The following is a 16,872-nucleotide window of genomic DNA, read 5'->3' on the forward strand; positions in this document are numbered from 1 at the left end:
ACATCTGAGTTTATAACATCTGACATATGGTCCTCTTTCTGTCTGGCCCAGGGTACAGTCAGCTCAAACATGATCAGCTGCTCTAAAGCTTCTGTCAGTAGGACACTTTAGTAATGCTTTAGTAATGTTGGTGTGAAATGCTTTTATACCACCCACTTTTCCTCCTGAGCCTACGGAGCCCCAGAGATGACATGGGGGGAAAAAAAAAAAAAAAAAAAAAAAAATTATTTTGTGGCCACGAGATACTATTTTGTTCCCACGAAATAGTATCTCGTGGCCATGAAATACTATTTCGTTCGCACGAATTAGTATTTCGTGGCCACGAGATACTTATTTCGTGGGAACGAAATAAGTATAACGTGCTGCTGTTTACAGACAGGCTGGATGACGTGGTTCACATAGTGGTGAAGATCGCTGGCTTAAATAGATGGATTAATGTGAGGAGATCATTGCAAAAGTTTTCAATTTCATCAGAGTCAGATGTGCTACATGTGTTGATAACTGGACAGAGTTAATTATGGACTATTTCCCCGCACCGGTAGGTGAGGAGACGAGAGGAGAGAGACAGCCGAACCTCCAGCTAGGACGCTAAAGGTCCGGCTAGTTAGCCAAGATAATGCCGGAGAGAGTGAGTTTTGGAGGAAGATGAGGAGGAAGATATTACATTACATTACATTACATGTCATTTAGCAGACGCTTTTGTCCAAAGCGACTTACAATAAGTGCATTCAACCTGATGGTACTAGACATAGACCACAGGAATCAAGTAAGTACATAACTTTAAGAGCTAACTGTCATTGCTACAGGAGTGCTATATGTTAAAGAAGAAAAGAATAGAAAAGAAGAAGAAGAAGAATAGCAATTTTTTATTTTTTTTTTATTTTTATTTTTTAATATATATATGTGTTAGGTGACCATGGCTTAACCGAGGTATTGTTGGAAGAGATAAGTCTTCAGCCTGCGGCGGAAGATGTACAGGCTGTCTGAGGTCCTGATGTCGGTGGGGAGCTCGTTCCACCATTTGGGAGCCAAGACAGAGAAAAGTCTGGAAGTGGTTTTGAGGCGAGTTGACCCACGCAGGGTGGGAGTCGCCAGCTGTTTGGCTGATGCAGAGCGGAGAGGACGGGCAGGGGTGTATTGCGCTCATGGATGAGCCGATGGTAGCATACAATGTCTCTGACTGTAGTTATCTAAACGAGGACAATGTTAAAGAGACTGTGATAGCTCGGGAGTACAAGTCGAGCCGCAAGCTTCACAACAGCGGGGCCTGCTAGCTGCTGTTTACCGGAGGAGACGTGAGAAGACGCGACCTAGTTAAAGAGACGACTGATGGTAAGTGCTTAAACTTTATCTACACGATCCTCTTTTTTCTGGTAATAAGGGCTAATAAAATCACTAGAGCAGGTTAAGAAAGCAGCTAATAATGCTGTGTGATAACAGCAGTGTGTAAAGTTAGCCCAGGTGTGGGCGTGTCTCAGGTGTCTACTGTCTCCTATAAATTACATTTATTAACATAATGAGGAAAATCAGTGTTTGAACATAATCCAGGCAGTGATTACTTTATCACCACACAACTGAGGCTAATTATTTAACAGTAATATACAAACATAATTTGTAGGAGACAGGTTTGCTGTGAGACACAAAGGTGAGGAGATCTTTAGGCTATAACAAAATAAACAGCCTAAAGTATGGTAAAAGTATAGTAAAAGTATTGTTTAAAAGATCTGATATGGTGAATCATAAACTGAGTGGTAAATATGTTATGTTTCTGAATATGGGGCTGTATTAAATCCTGTGCAGTCTATCAGTGAATACACTGATCATATTGAAGCAATAATACAGAAATGATCAGGCCTCATTCAACAATGATTCAATATGATTTAGCCAGCCCAAAATGTTTGTGATGACTGGATTTTTCATTTATGCTATCTTATTTTGTAGATGAAAACATTTGGTCCATCTTGTGAAGCTCCATACGACTCTATCAGAGGATCCAGTGTGAGAAGCAGCAACACCAGAGGACTGCCTGCTTCCTTGATGCATGTGACAGTTTAATTACGAAATAATAATGAACAAATATGAAATAATATAAAATATATTCTGTATTATTATATTAAAAGGGCCATTTCTGTATATATTTTTAATTGTATGGATATGCACTTGTAAGTAACTAAGTAAATGTGTGCATGTGGCTTGATATTTAATATTTTATAAATATTCTTGATATTAATATTCTTTAAGTATTATTATATTTAAATACCCATCATATATTCTGTATTACATCATATGTACAGTATATTATTTCATACTTTATCATTATTGTATTCCATATGTTTTGGATACTTATCTACATGGGCTTCTAGGCCTGTACTGTGTTGTGTATTGCTTTGATTTTTGAATTTATTGGTGTGCTATGTTGTTTAACAGAGGGTTTTTTTGCTTTGATTTTTGAATTTAGTAGTGTGTTATGTTGTTTAATAGAGGGGTTTTGCTGTGATTTTTAATTCAGTTATTTCTTATTTTTTAAATATGTTATCTTTGATTTTTAATTGTGTTCAGTTCAATAAAGATGATGTTAAAGTCACCTCAGTCTTTGATCTCTTACGTAAGTGGTATAACCTTATGTACAAAGCACATTCACCTTGTCAGTGTGTCTGACAGAATTTTTCTAGTACAAGTAAAATGTTACAAATGACACATCATAATAGCATTATAAATTAGGATAGATAAAGTTTTAACATTTATCAAAATAAACAATGACCCATATTTTACTAGAATTCACTAAAGGCAAAAAAAACTCGACATTAGACTTCAAAAGGATGCAAACTATTTTGGCATGATGAAAATGGGAATGACAACAGCTTTTTAAAGTTTTAATGCCGCTTCAAACTCCCTTATTTGTCATTTGGTGCATTTCTCACATCAATATTAACATTTGCACAACAGTTAGTTCAACCTCCTCAACATTTAGTCATTTGTGCTCATCATAGTAGCAGTTTCTCCTTACAACAAATTATAAATGCTTTTGGACATGCATTAATTGCTTTCATACAACTCTCTGCTGTTTTATAACATTATCATTGCTTATATCAAGTCAGTCAAAATTAACTATACTTGTGAATGCTGAATAGTCATTCCATATAAAACTAATAGTCCTCATTTCTTTACTTGAGTCATTACATACAAAAATATAAATATATATATGCTCCTTATTTGTTTATATGCGGCCAGTAATAACAACCGAACGGTGCTTCGCGGCTGTCATCAATGAGTGGTGCCGTTGAGTAAATCTAACATACTCCTCCAGCTCTACATTTGACTCCACCCACCTCAACGTCCGTTGAGCTCCGCCCCGAACTGCAGGCTGCAGCCAGGGGCTTCTCTTAATATGTGACCTGCTCCATCAATGTGAGTCACATTGACCCCGAAACACATTTTGAGATTTTGATGTGTATGTAAAGAGGAGACTCTTAGCTTCATGTCAATACCAAAATTATGTTTCTACGCCAAATATTCCATGATATGATCATCCAAAATTCGACTGTTATCAAAAGTTAGTTTTGAGAAAAAGGGCTTTAAAGAAAATGATACAGATTCCTCCATGTTTCACATTAAAACACATTTATTAAGACTAGACTCCAAATGAACACAATATTTTTGGGTCAAAGGTGATACCCCACATCTGTATGTGTAGTCTACTCATACTGTCACACATACACGTGCACGTGACCTCGTGCACGAGCACATACACAACACAGTACAGGCCTAGAAGCCCATGTAGACAAGTATCCAAAACATATGGAATACAATAATGATAATATATGAACAAATATACTGTACATATGACGTAATACAATATGATGGGTATTTAAATATAATAGTAATTAAAAAATATCAATATCAAGAATATTTATAAAATATTAAATATCGAGCCACGTGCACACATGTACTTACACTTACTTACAAGTGCATATCCATATAATTAAAAATATATATACAGACAATGACCCTTTTAATATAATAATAATACAGAATATATTTTATATTATTTCATATTTATTATTATTTCATAATTAAACTGTCACATGCATCAAGGAAGTAGGCAGTCCGCTGGTGTTGCTGCTTCTCACACTGCATCCTCTCATAGAGTCGTATGGAGCTTCACAAGATGGACCAAATGTTTCTCATCTACAAAATACGATAGCAAAAATGAAAAATCCAGTCATCACAAACATTTTGGGCTGGCTAAATCACATTGAATCATTGTTGAATGAGGCCTGATCATTTCTGTATTATTGCTTCAATATGATCAGTGTATTCACTGATAGACTGCACAGGATTTAATACAGCCCCATATTCAGAAACATAACATATTTACCACACAGTTTATGATTCACCATATCAGATCTTTTAAACAATACTTTTACTATACTTTTACCATACTTTAGGCTGTTTATTTTGTTATAGCCTAAAGATCTCCTCAACTTTGTGTCTCACAGCAAACCTGTCTCCTACAAATTATGTTTGTATATTACTGTTAAATAATTAGCCTCAGTTGTGTGGTGATAAAGTAATCACTGCCTGGATTATGTTCAAACACTGATTTTCCTCATTATATTAATAAATGTAATTTATAGGAGACAGTAGACACCTGAGACACGCCCACACCTGGGCTAACGTTACACACTGCTGTTATCACACAGCATTATTAGCTGCTTTCTTAACCTGCTCTAGTGATTTTATTAGCCCTTATTACCAGAAAAAAGAGGATCGTGTAGATAAAGTTTAAGCGCTTACCATCAGTCATCTCTTTAACTAGGTCGCGTCTTCTCACGTCTCCTCCGGTAAACAGCAGACCTTTAGCGTCCTAGCTGGAGGTCCGGCTGTCTCTCTCCTCTCGTCTCCTCACCTACCGGTGCGGGGAAATAGTCCATAATTAACTCTGTCCAGTTATCAACACATGTAGCACATCTGACTCTGATGAAATTGAAAACTTTTGCAATGATCTCCTCACATTAATCCATCTATTTAAGCCAGCGATCTTCACCACTATGTGAACCACGTCATCCAGCCTGTCTGTAAACAGCAGCACGTTATACTTATTTCGTTCCCACGAAATAAGTATCTCGTGGCCACGAAATACTTATTTCGTTCCCACAAAATAAGTATCTCGTGGCCACGAAATACTAATTTGTGCGAACGAAATAATATATATATATTTTTTTTTTTCCCCATGTCATCTCTGGGGCTCCGTATGAGCCTCTGTTCTGTCATTGTATCATCATCTCAGAACTCCTTTAGAAAGCTGTTTGCATGTTTATGTCATTAAACTTGATGTTTTCTCTGCAGAGTTCAGCAGCAGAGCTCAGAGGGCCTCAGTGGTCAGTCTGCCCCACAGCATCAAACAGATCTGGACTCCATATTTATGGTATGTGCAACTTTCACTATAAACTACAGATTAATGCTGAACTACCTTTCAGGTCCTAACAGGCTCTATGCTGCAGGCCTTCAGACTGACAGGTGAATCACATGTTGTGAGATTTAAACTAAAGGTTCAGTTTATCATTCTGTTCCAGCTGCTGGAGGAGAACATCATCACTTTTGTGAAGAACGAGCTGAAGAAGATCCAGAAGGTTCTGAGTCCAGATTACCCAGAATGCTTAGAGAGTCAGTGGGAGGATGAGGAGGTGTTGGAGGTTGAGGATGAGGATGAGGGGCAGAGGAGGAGAAGCAGAGAGGAGTTCCTAAAGATCACACTTCACTTCCTAAGAAGAATGAAGCAGGAGGAGCTGGCTGACTGTCTGCAGAGCAGTAAGTGGATTTATCTCAAATTTAACATGATGAAAGATGAAATGTTAAATAAAGGATGCACTCACTGATTTCATCTGTTGTTTGTTCATTCAGGAAGTCATTCTGGAGTGTGCCAACGTGAACTAAAGTCTAACCTTCAGAAGGATTTCCAGTGTGTGTTTGAGGGGCTCTCTAAAGCAGGAAACCCAACCCTTCTGAATCAGATCTACACAGAGCTCTACATCACAGAGGGAGGGACTGCAGAGGTCAATGATGAACATGAGGTCAGACAGATTGAAACAGCATCCAGGAAACCAGACAGACAAGAAACAACAATCAGACAAGAAGACATCTTTAAAGCCTCACTTGGAAGAGATGAACCAATCAGAACAGTGCTGACAAAGGGAGTGGCTGGCATTGGGAAAACAGTCTTAACACAGAAGTTCACTCTGGACTGGGCTGAAGACAAAACCAACCAGGACATCCACTTCATATTTCCATTCACTTTCAGAGAGCTGAATGTGGTGAAAGAGAAAAAGTTCAGTTTGGTGGAACTTGTTCATCACTTCTTTCCTGAAACCAAAAAAGCAGAAATCTACAGGTTTGAAGAGTTCCACGTTGTGTTCATCTTTGACGGTCTGGATGAGTGTCGACTTCCTCTGGACTTCCACAACACTGAGATCCTGACTGATGTCACAGAGTCAAGCTCAGTGGATGTGCTGCTGACAAATCTCATCAGGGGGAAACTGCTTCCTTCTGCTCGCCTCTGGATAACCACACGACCTGCAGCAGCCAATCAGATCCCTGCTGACTGTGTTGGCATGGTGACAGAGGTCAGAGGGTTCACTGACCCACAGAAGGAGGAGTACTTCAGGAAGAGATTCAGAGATGAGGAGCAGGCCGGCAGAGTCATCTCCCACATCAAGACATCGAGAAGCCTCCACATCATGTGCCACATCCCAGTCTTCTGCTGGATCTTTGCTACAGTTCTGGATCTGTTGAATACCAGAGAGGGGGGAGAGCTGCCCAAGACCCTGACTGAGATGTACATCCACTTCCTGGTGGTTCAGTCCAAAGTGAAGAACATCAAGTATGATGGAGGAGCTGAGACAGATCCACAGTGGAGTCCAGAGAACAGGAAGATGATTAAGTCCCTCGGAAAACTGGCTTTTGATCAGCTGCAGAAAGGAAACTTGATCTTCTATGACTCAGACCTGACAGAGTGTGGCATCGATATCAGAGCAGCCTCAGTGTACTCAGGAGTGTTCACACAGGTCTTTAGAGAGGAGAGAGGACTGTACCAGGACAGGGTGTTCTGCTTCGTCCATCTGAGTGTTCAGGAGTTTCTGGCTGCTCTTCATGTCCATCTGACCTTCATCAAGTCTGGAGTCAATGTGATGGCAGAAGTACCAACAGCCTCCCGACTGTCCAAAGTCTTCAGAGACAAACCTAAACTAAAACATCTCTACCAGAGTGCTGTGGACAAAGCCTTACAGAGTCCGAATGGACACCTGGACTTGTTCCTCCGCTTCCTCCTGGGTCTTTCTCTGCAGACCAATCAGACTCTCCTCAGAGGCCTGCTGACACAGACAGGAAGTAGCTCACAGACCAATCAGAAAACAGCCGAATACATCAAGAAGAAGATCAGTGGGAATCTTTCTCCAGAGAGAAGCATCAACCTGTTCCACTGTCTGAATGAACTGAATGATCGTTCTCTAGTGGAGGAGATCCAACAGTCCCTGAGATCAGGAAGTCTCTCCACAGATAAACTGTCTCCTGCTCAGTGGTCAGCTCTGGTCTTCATCTTACTGTCATCAGAAACAGATCTGGACGTGTTTGACCTGAAGAAATACTCTGCTTCAGAGGAGGCTCTTCTGAGGCTGCTGCCAGTTGTCAAAGCCTCCAACAAAGCTCTGTAAGTGCACACATTACTATCCACATTACATGTCGTTTCCATTGTTTGTATTTGTTCTCTCATGTTTTGCTCATTCCTCTCCAGGCTGAGTGGCTGTAACCTCTCAGAGAGAAGCTGTGAAGCTCTGTCCTCAGTCCTCAGCTCCCAGTCTTCTAGTCTGAGAGACCTGGACCTGAGTAACAACGAGCTGCAGGATTCAGGAGTGAAGCGTTTTTCTGCTGGACTGAAGATTCCACACTGCAGACTGGAAAATCTTAGGTCAGAATTAAACGATTTTTTAGAATTCTATCCACTATGCTTAAGTTTGTGAGATTTTTGAGCATCTAAAACTAATTTTTTAACACAGTACAAATGTGTCATCCAGCAAGAAAATAATTCAAATTTATAGAATCATAATGTGTGTGTGTGTGTGTGTATGTGTGTGTCTGTAAGTGCACACATCACTATCCACATCACATGTAGTTTCCATTGTTTGTATTTGTTCTCATGTTTTGCTGATTCCTCTCCAGGCTGAGTGGCTGTAAGCTCTCAGAGAGAAGCTGTGACGCTCTGTCCTCAGTCCTCAGCTCCCAGTCCTCTCGTCTGAGAGACCTGGACCTGAGTAACAATGAGCTGCAGGATTCAGGAGTGAAGTGTTTTTCTGCTGGACTGAAGAGTCCAAACTGCAGACTGGAAACTCTTAGGTCAGAATTAAATCAGAAACAAACGATTTTTTAGAATTCTACCCACTATGCTTACGTTTGTGCAATTTTTGAGCAACTAAAACGCATTTGTTTGTGTGTGTGTGTGTTTAGTTTGTCAGGCTGTATGATCTCAGAGGAAGGCTGTGCTTCTCTGGCCTCAGCTCTGAGCTCCAACCCCTCCCATCTGAGAGAGCTGGACCTGAGCTACAATCATCCAGGAGACTCAGGAGAGAAGCTCCTGTCTGCTGGACTGAAGGATCCACACTGGAGACTGGACACTCTCAGGTATGGACAGACAGGTGGGCACTCTCTAGTATGGACAGACAGACAGACAGACAGATAGACAGACAGACAGGTGGACACTCTTAGGTGTGGGCAGTTCTCACTGGCCCTCATTTATCAAACGAGCGTACGTCAGAAAGTGAGCGTAAAGTGGGCGTAAGATAATTTCTACACAAGCCTCGGCATTTATCAATTTGGACGTGAGCGGAGGGTGCGATCAGATCTCACGTCTGCTCTCAGCTCGTGTACGCAAATTTGAGTCAGCGTGAAGTCCACACGTCTGAGTCTGAGAATTGATCTCAGACTATTGTATCGATGCCTGGAGCTGATAAAACTCTGTGGTGTTTTGATTTTTAATGGTGACAAAGCAAAACATGTTTAGACTACATCATTTATCATTAAAACATAATCCAAAAATAAATACACCCTGCGATCGTGAAATTCTTTAAACAGAATACCAGCAGAGGATATTAAATGTTGTTGTCTTCTGCTGTTTACTGTTATCCAGCTCCGACACCGGAGCGTCAGTGTCTCCTTCACCACCGGTTCTGCTCGAATAGAAACATTTCCAATCAGCGCTGCCACACGCTCCTCTGACAAGGACATCATTCTTAGTAAATGTAAAGAGGTGAATAATATATCTCCATCATAATAATAGCAATATTCGGATATTATATAGATTATTAGGCTTTATATATCACAATGTAATTACTCAAACCTGGCCGGGAGTTTAATGGTCTGCTACTTTGCTGACAGCACCACTGATTTCCTTGTTTTTCACTTTTTTTGCTGCCAAACAAAACCAGTTTGTTGTGTTGCAGCTGTTGGACGTCAGCGTTTCACTTTCTGCCTCAGAGAAATTCCTCTTCTTTTGGAATTAAAACGTACTTTAAAACATTGTTTACCTCCTTCAACCAAAAAGCTGTGAAAACTTCTAAGTCCGTGCTCCAAATGTAAAATATTCAGTGAACTTGTTTGAGTTTATAACTATAAGTGCTTTTATTTCATAAACCTCCGTTTGCTGCATATTTCTGTAATATGCCTATTTCGCTACTGTTGTTATTTGTAACGGTGCACTTTGCTAATAAAGCTGACTTTAGGGGGAAAAAATCCTCCTTTTGGCCGTATTGCGTCCTTCTGTGTCGTAAACTCTGAAGGCGAGCCATCTGAATCGAGTATATATTAGGGCGTGACATTTGAATGACGCTTGTTTCGAGCTGCCACATTTATCAACAGACGATTATTCTTACGCTGCGATTGGAGAGATACGATCGTTTGATATTTCCCACGTGAACCCTGTCGTAAGACGAAATATACGCTCAGATCTGCGCTGGTTTCTACGCTCGTTTGATAAATGAGGGCCACTGTGTCTCTGTCTCTGACTGAGTGTCTCTGGTTGATGTTTAATATGAAGTTGATTGTGACTGTGTCTCTTCCTGCAGGGTGGACCATGGTGGACTGCAGAGACTGAGACCTGGTGTGAGGAAGTGTAAGTGTGTTTCATCTTCATTCATCAGAACTCAGCTGCACATGTAACAGCACATTTAGACTTTTTCTTGACTCAAGTTGGATGATGAATTTCTCCAGAGATTCAATCAGGAGTCAGCTTCTGTTTTCAGTCAGTGTGGCTGTAAAGATGTTAGAATTCAATCAATCCATTTAAAATCCTCCAACACAACGAAAGTGAAAACAGTGATCCAACCAAATTAATAAATACATTTCATTAAGAATGGAGCCAACAGAAAGCTGACTTTGTTTCTTCTTCTCTTGACTCTCACTGATTTGATACAAGAGTTCTGTTGCCTTCAGGTGCTGCACGTAAACTTCACAAGTTTGACAAATAAAAGTTGTTTTGTTCCTTCACTTTTCTTCTCTGGATGTCTTTAATAAATTGGTGTTGAAAAACCTATAAGTCATAAAGAAAAAAGGACATATTTAATGTGAACAGATGTTGAGAAGTTGAATAAAGTGAGTTGAGGTGGATTTACCTTCCAGTTCCTCCCTGACTGGGAGACCTGCGACCACATGTACGACACATATGCACAAGAAACAATGTGTTTGATAATTTGTGTGTTGAGTTTTTTGCATGTTGCCCCTGTCTGATGAAAAGCATCTTGTTACATCTCCTGTTACACTTTGAAACTTTGAAGGATTTTCTTTCAGTAATTGTCAGTAAAGTTGTTAATAAATCAACAGATGATAACCTGCAGCTGTTGTGTGTGTGTCTTGTTTTCTCCATCAGATGTCTGTGAACTGGAACTGGACACAAACACAGTAAACGGATTTCTCAAACTGTCTGACAACAACAGGAAGGTGACACGTGTGATGGAGGATCAGTTATATCCTGAACATCCAGACAGATTTGATTGGTCTCAGCTGCTGTGTAGAACTGGTCTGACTGGTCGCTGTTACTGGGAGGTCGATTGGAGAGATTGGGTTCATATATCAGTGAGTTACAGAGGAATCAGCAGGAGAGGACGCAGTGATCACAGTGGGTCTGGAGTGAATGATCAGTCCTGGAGTCTGAGGTGCTCTGATGGTGGTTACTCTGTCCTCCACAATGACTGCAAAACACGCCTCTCCTCCTCCTCCTCCTCCTCCTCCTCCTCCTCCTCCTCCTCCTCTGGTAGAGTAGCAGTGTATGTGGACTGTCCTGCTGGCACTCTGTCCTTCTACAGAGTCTCCTCTGACACACTGATCCACCTCCACACCTTCAACACCACATTCACTCAACCTCTTTATCCTGGGTTTAGGTTCTGGTCAATTGGTTCCTCAGTGTCTCTGTGTCCTCTGCAGGTCTGAGAGTCTCTCCTGTGGACAGAAACTCTGCTGACTGAAATCAAAGTTCAGTCTGTTCACCATCACTCACTCTGCACTGTGAAGCAGATCTGTCTCAGACTCAAACACAAAACATTAATTCGTCTGATTTAATCTCTTTGATGATCAAAATGTTAATTGTTTCACTAAAACACTTCATATTTGACATATTACGAGTGTTTCCTTTTTATTTTGATGTTTCTTATTGTTGAATTAGATGCGCACTATGCTTTCTCTACTCTACATCTTGATTTCTGACTGTTTCTTTTGTTTCTATATTTAGATTTTAAGAGCTAAATTATCTTGATTTTATTTTATTTCAATCAAAAGAATTTGTGATAAAAAAAAAATGTATTAATGTCAATGAAAGAAGTGTTTGCGAATCCAAAAGTTTTGATTATGTATCTGTTTTGATTGCAAATCTAAATTCTTAATGTAAATTTAAAAGTTCTGTTTGTAAATCTAAAAGGTTTGTCTCTGTTGGGATTCACTATTTCTCAAACCTGGGCACCACTGATGTTGGTTTAAAAAATGTGTTAAGATGGCTTTCAAAGTTGTAAATAATTATCAAAAATAATTATTAATTTTATAAAATAATGAAAAACAGCTCTGGATGGGGCAGCACTCTAAAACGGTGAAAAGATGAACAATTTAACTGAATCAGCTCGTCTAAATCCCATCACAGCTGTTGTCCCAGTATAACATTGTAATCAGTCCAATATGCACAAATGGATGAAATCCATCTGTGGTTTAAAATCTTGAAATCAAAAGTTTTGTTTGTTTTTCTAACAAAAAGTTTGAACGTCCAAAAGTCATTTTGAAACCTTCTGATATATTTTTTAGTATTTCTGTGTTCATGTATATGCATACACTTGTGTTGTAATAAAATGTTATAAGGACAACTGAGACTCAAGTTTTTCCTTTTGTTCATTCTAAATAAAGATTTCCACATTGTCAGGGTTTAGCCGGCGGTGTCTCTCACTGACACATTTAAGTTGAAGTTAACTTGAATCCTTAAAGACAGGTAGACCTTTTTTTTTTTTTTAAATCCACACATAAATGCTGTCAAAAGCCAGAAAAAACAATTGTCTATCATGGATCATCTTGGTTTGAGGCTCGTTTGAGGCATCTAATTTGGAGTTACACCTGTCGCCATCTTGTTTCTGATACGGGGAGCAGACCATATTAGGACTGTGGAGAAGCGAGAGAGATCTGACGACACTGACTACACGCCTCTCTACACCTCAACCTGACTGATTCATGTTAGCATTAACTGGAGCATTAACTGGGATGTTATATTTGGCAAAAAACAAAAACTAAATGTACGTTACTTACCTCAGAAAACTGAACAGCAACTCCTTGGAGTGTCTGTTACTCCAACCAAACGCTGAACAAGATATTTTAATGAACAAAATGTTCAAATAAACTGTCATTAAGTGAAAATACAGTGAAAGGGTTGAAATTATGAGATCAAACATACATGGTATATATGTATAGTATATACAGTTGAAACCAGAAGTTTACATACACTATATAAAAAGTCACATATGCTTTTTTTCTCACTGTCTGACATGAAATCAGACAATCACTTTTCCTGTTTTAGGTCCGTTAGGATTACCAAAATTATTTCTATTTGCTAAATGCCAGAATAATGAGAGAAGAATTTTTTAGACAATTTTTTATTACTTTCTTCAGAGTCAGAAGTTTACATACACTAACATTATTATGCCTTGAAACAATTTGGGAAAGCCCAGATGATGCTGTCATGTCTTTGGAAGCTTCTGATAGGTTTATTGACAACATTTGAGTTAATTCGAGACACACCTGTGGATGTATTTAAGGCACACCTGAAACACACTGCTTCTTTGTGTAACATCATGGGAAAGTCAAAAGAAATCAACCAAGATATCAGGAAGACAATTGTGGACTTGCACAAGTCTGGTTCATCCTTGGGTGCAATTTCCAGATGCCTGAAGGTGCCACATTCATCTGTTCAAATAATTATACCCAAGTATAAACACCATGGGAATGTCCAGCCATCAAAAGAAACATAAAACAGCCAGATAACAGTTTTGTCAGACCACAGGACATGTCTCCAAAAATTAAGGTCTTTGTCCCTGTGTGCATTTACAAACTGTAATCTGGCTTTTTTAAGTTTCTTTTGGAGTAATGGCTTCTTCCTGGCAGAGTGGCCTTTCAGCCCATGTTGGTACAGTACTCGTTTCACTGTGGATAATGACACACTCTTACCAGCTTCAGCCAGCATCTTGGTCTTTTGCTTTTGTTCTTGGGTTGATATCATTTTATACAGTCCATGGTTGATATGCACATTTTGGACCAAAGCACGTTCATCTCTGGGACACAGAGCCCGTCTCCTTCCTGAGCAGTATGATGGCTGGACATTCCCATGGTGTTTAGACTTGGGTATAATTATTTGAACAGATGAATGTGGCACCTTCAAGCATCTGGAAATTGCACCCCAAGGATGAACCAAGACATGACAGCATCATCTGGGCTTTCCCAAATTGTTTCAAGGCATGATAATGTTAGTGTATGTAAACTTCTGACTTTGAAGAAAGTAATAAAAAATTGTCTTAAAAAAATCCTTCTCTCATTATTCTGGCATTTAGCAAATAGAAATAATTTTGGTAATCCTAACGGACCTAAAACAGGAAAAGTGATTGTCTGATTTCATGTCAGACAGTGAGAAAAAAAGCATCCTGGCATCCAGCCACATGCCGAGGAACCGAGTGGTCTGACCTGGCTGCAGACTGCACTTTTCGTCGTTGATACACAACCCCAGGTCCTGGATGTGTGACATTTGCACATGGCAACGACACTGCTGCTCTGTCTGAGCGCATATGAGCCAGTCGTCCAGGTAATTCAATATCCTGAGACCCCGCCGCCACAGAGGCCCCAAGACCGCATCCATACACCTGGTGAAGGTTCGGGGAGCCAATTGAGATGCCAAAGTGGAGGACACAGAATTTGAAGGTTTTGCCGTCGAAGGCACACCTGAGAAATCTCCTGTGGCCCTCCCAAATTGGGATTTGAAAATATGCGTCCTTGAGGTCGACTGTTGCAAACCAGTCGTCCACAAGGACATCCTGCTTCACTCTTGGCACAGTCAACAACTTGCATTTCAGGGGCCGGAGGAACTTGTTCAGGCCCCTGAGGTCCAGAATTGGCCTGAGTGTCCCATCGCGTTTCGGAACAAGAAAGTAATGGGAGTAAAACCCGCCTGCTTGTCTCCCAGTCCTACCTCTCTGATGGCCTTCTTGGTCAGAAGAGTGGACACTTCTGAGCGCAGGACCTCTCTGTGCTGGTGATCTGCCATGACGGAGAGTGCAGGCACCGAATTCACAGGAGGGGCGCTCAGAAACTGAAGACGATACCCCTCGATCATTGTTGAAACAACCCAGGGGTCTGCACCCAGGGCCACCCATGAAGCCCGGGACCCCTGAGGGTGAAGGCAGGCTGGGGAAGATGTAACGTTAGGACCGGGACTTTGGGCCCTGGGGTGCTTTACCACCACGGCCCGTGTTCCCCCTTCCGCCTCGTCGTGCCGTGACTTTTTATATAGTGTATGTAAACTTCTGGTTTCAACTGTATGAATGAGACCATCAAGGCCGAAGAGACATGACGGAGTGTGAGAGTGAAGAGAAGGAAGGAAGCTCTGTGAAACCAAAAGTAAACAATGTTGATTGAAGTAACGGGACTTCAGTGTGTCACATTTTTACATAACAAGTAATTTATTGTCTCTATGTGGACACCTGGGAGCCTTTATCATCTCTACATGGACACCTGGGAGCCTTTATTGTATCTACATGGACACCTGGTAGTCTTTATTGTCTCTATGTGGACACCTGGGAGTCTTTATTGTCTCTGTGGATACCTGTGAGTCTTTATCGTCTCCCACATGTGTGACGGGTCACAGCTATCTGTGAGATGCAGCTCCACACTACTGTTGCTCCTACAGACCACAGACGACGACCAGGTGGATTATGGGTGTTTTATTACTGTTCTTTCCTGCAACACAGCACACAGCCACAGTGGTGAGGGGAAGCCAACATGAATCTCGGGACAATCACAGTGAAGTCCTCTTTCCTCTGACTCAATTAATAATAAAATAAAATAAAATAAAATACAGAAACCTGTCCATATAAAATAAAAATAAAAGTTACATCCTGTGTGATCGTATAGTATATTATTTCATAAATCATAGGTGAAAAATCCCAGCATAACCCTTACATAACATGAAATGTCTTTTATGAACACGTTCAACATTTAACATGACAAGTATAAAAATCCCAAGTAGCTTATTAACTAATTCAATTCATTAACATAACTATTAACAAATGTGAGCCAAACAAACACCATGAAAAGTCACACAAAAAGTACACAACATATCACCTGCAACACAGCACACAGCCACAGTGGTGAGGGGAAGCCAACATGAATCTCGGGACAATCTGAACACCAGACACGAGGGGAAACATTTAAGCTAGTTGAACATCATGAACAAGTCTCTAAACAACATTTTACGGTCCGATAAATAACAATAAATACTCAAAACTGTTAGAATAGGTCACAGTAAATACGTAACATAGAAAAATATAAAGTATAAACATCTGGAACTAGAAGAAATTAATTAATTATCCCGGACCACACAAGAGGACGTCTCACCACAGTAAAGTCCTCTTTCCTCTGAGCAGAACCCACGCTAACCACTGCGCCAATAGATGGCGGTGTTGCACCTTTTTCTGCCATGCTTTAACTGGCATAGATCTACTCCGTTACACATGGACACCTGGCAGTCTTAATTGTCTCTACATGAACACCTGGGAGTCTTTATTGTCTTTATGTGGACATCTGGGAGTCTTTATTGTCACTATGTGGACACCTGGGAGTCTTTATTGTCTCTATGTGGAAACCTGGGACGCTTTATCGTCTCTACATGGACACCTGGGAGTCTTTACTGTCTTTATGTGGACACCTGGGAGCCTTTATTGTATCTACATGGACACCTGGTAGTCTTTATTGTCTCCACATGGACACCTGGCAGTCTTTATTGTCCCTACATGAACACCTGGGAGTCTTTATTGTCTTTATGTGGACATCTGGGAGTCTTTATTGTTTCTACATGGACACCTGGGAGTCTTTATTGTCTCTGTGGATACCTGCGAGTCTTTATCGTCTCCCACATGGACACCTGGCAGTCTTTATTGTCTCTACATGAACACCTGGGAGTCTTTATTGTCTTTATGTGGACATCTGGGAGTCTTTATTGTCTCTACATGGACACCTGGGAGTCTTTATCGTCTCTACATGGACACCTGGGAGTCTTTATTGTCTTTATGTGGACACCCAGAAGTCTTTATTGTC

General features: G+C 40.5%; 1 protein-coding gene across 1 annotated transcript in view; it reads left to right on the top strand.

Moving 5' to 3' along the window:
* LOC131983392 (NACHT, LRR and PYD domains-containing protein 3-like) overlaps nucleotides 1–11,886 on the top strand; it is a 29,249-nt gene extending 17,363 nt beyond the window's left edge. Inside the window, exons 4-11 of the mRNA XM_059348112.1 lie at nucleotides 5,350–5,428; nucleotides 5,577–5,811; nucleotides 5,905–7,705; nucleotides 7,790–7,963; nucleotides 8,215–8,388; nucleotides 8,500–8,673; nucleotides 10,113–10,159; nucleotides 10,913–11,886. Of these exons, the coding sequence (XP_059204095.1) occupies nucleotides 5,350–5,428; nucleotides 5,577–5,811; nucleotides 5,905–7,705; nucleotides 7,790–7,963; nucleotides 8,215–8,388; nucleotides 8,500–8,673; nucleotides 10,113–10,159; nucleotides 10,913–11,472 (3,244 nt within the window). The 3' untranslated portion in view covers nucleotides 11,473–11,886. The remainder of the gene's footprint in view (nucleotides 1–5,349; nucleotides 5,429–5,576; nucleotides 5,812–5,904; nucleotides 7,706–7,789; nucleotides 7,964–8,214; nucleotides 8,389–8,499; nucleotides 8,674–10,112; nucleotides 10,160–10,912) is intronic.
* The last annotated feature ends 4,986 nt before the right edge of the window (nucleotides 11,887–16,872 follow it).

This window comes from Centropristis striata, chromosome 13 (genome assembly GCF_030273125.1).
Source record: "Centropristis striata isolate RG_2023a ecotype Rhode Island chromosome 13, C.striata_1.0, whole genome shotgun sequence".
NCBI classification, from domain to species: Eukaryota; Metazoa; Chordata; class Actinopteri; order Perciformes; family Serranidae; genus Centropristis; species Centropristis striata.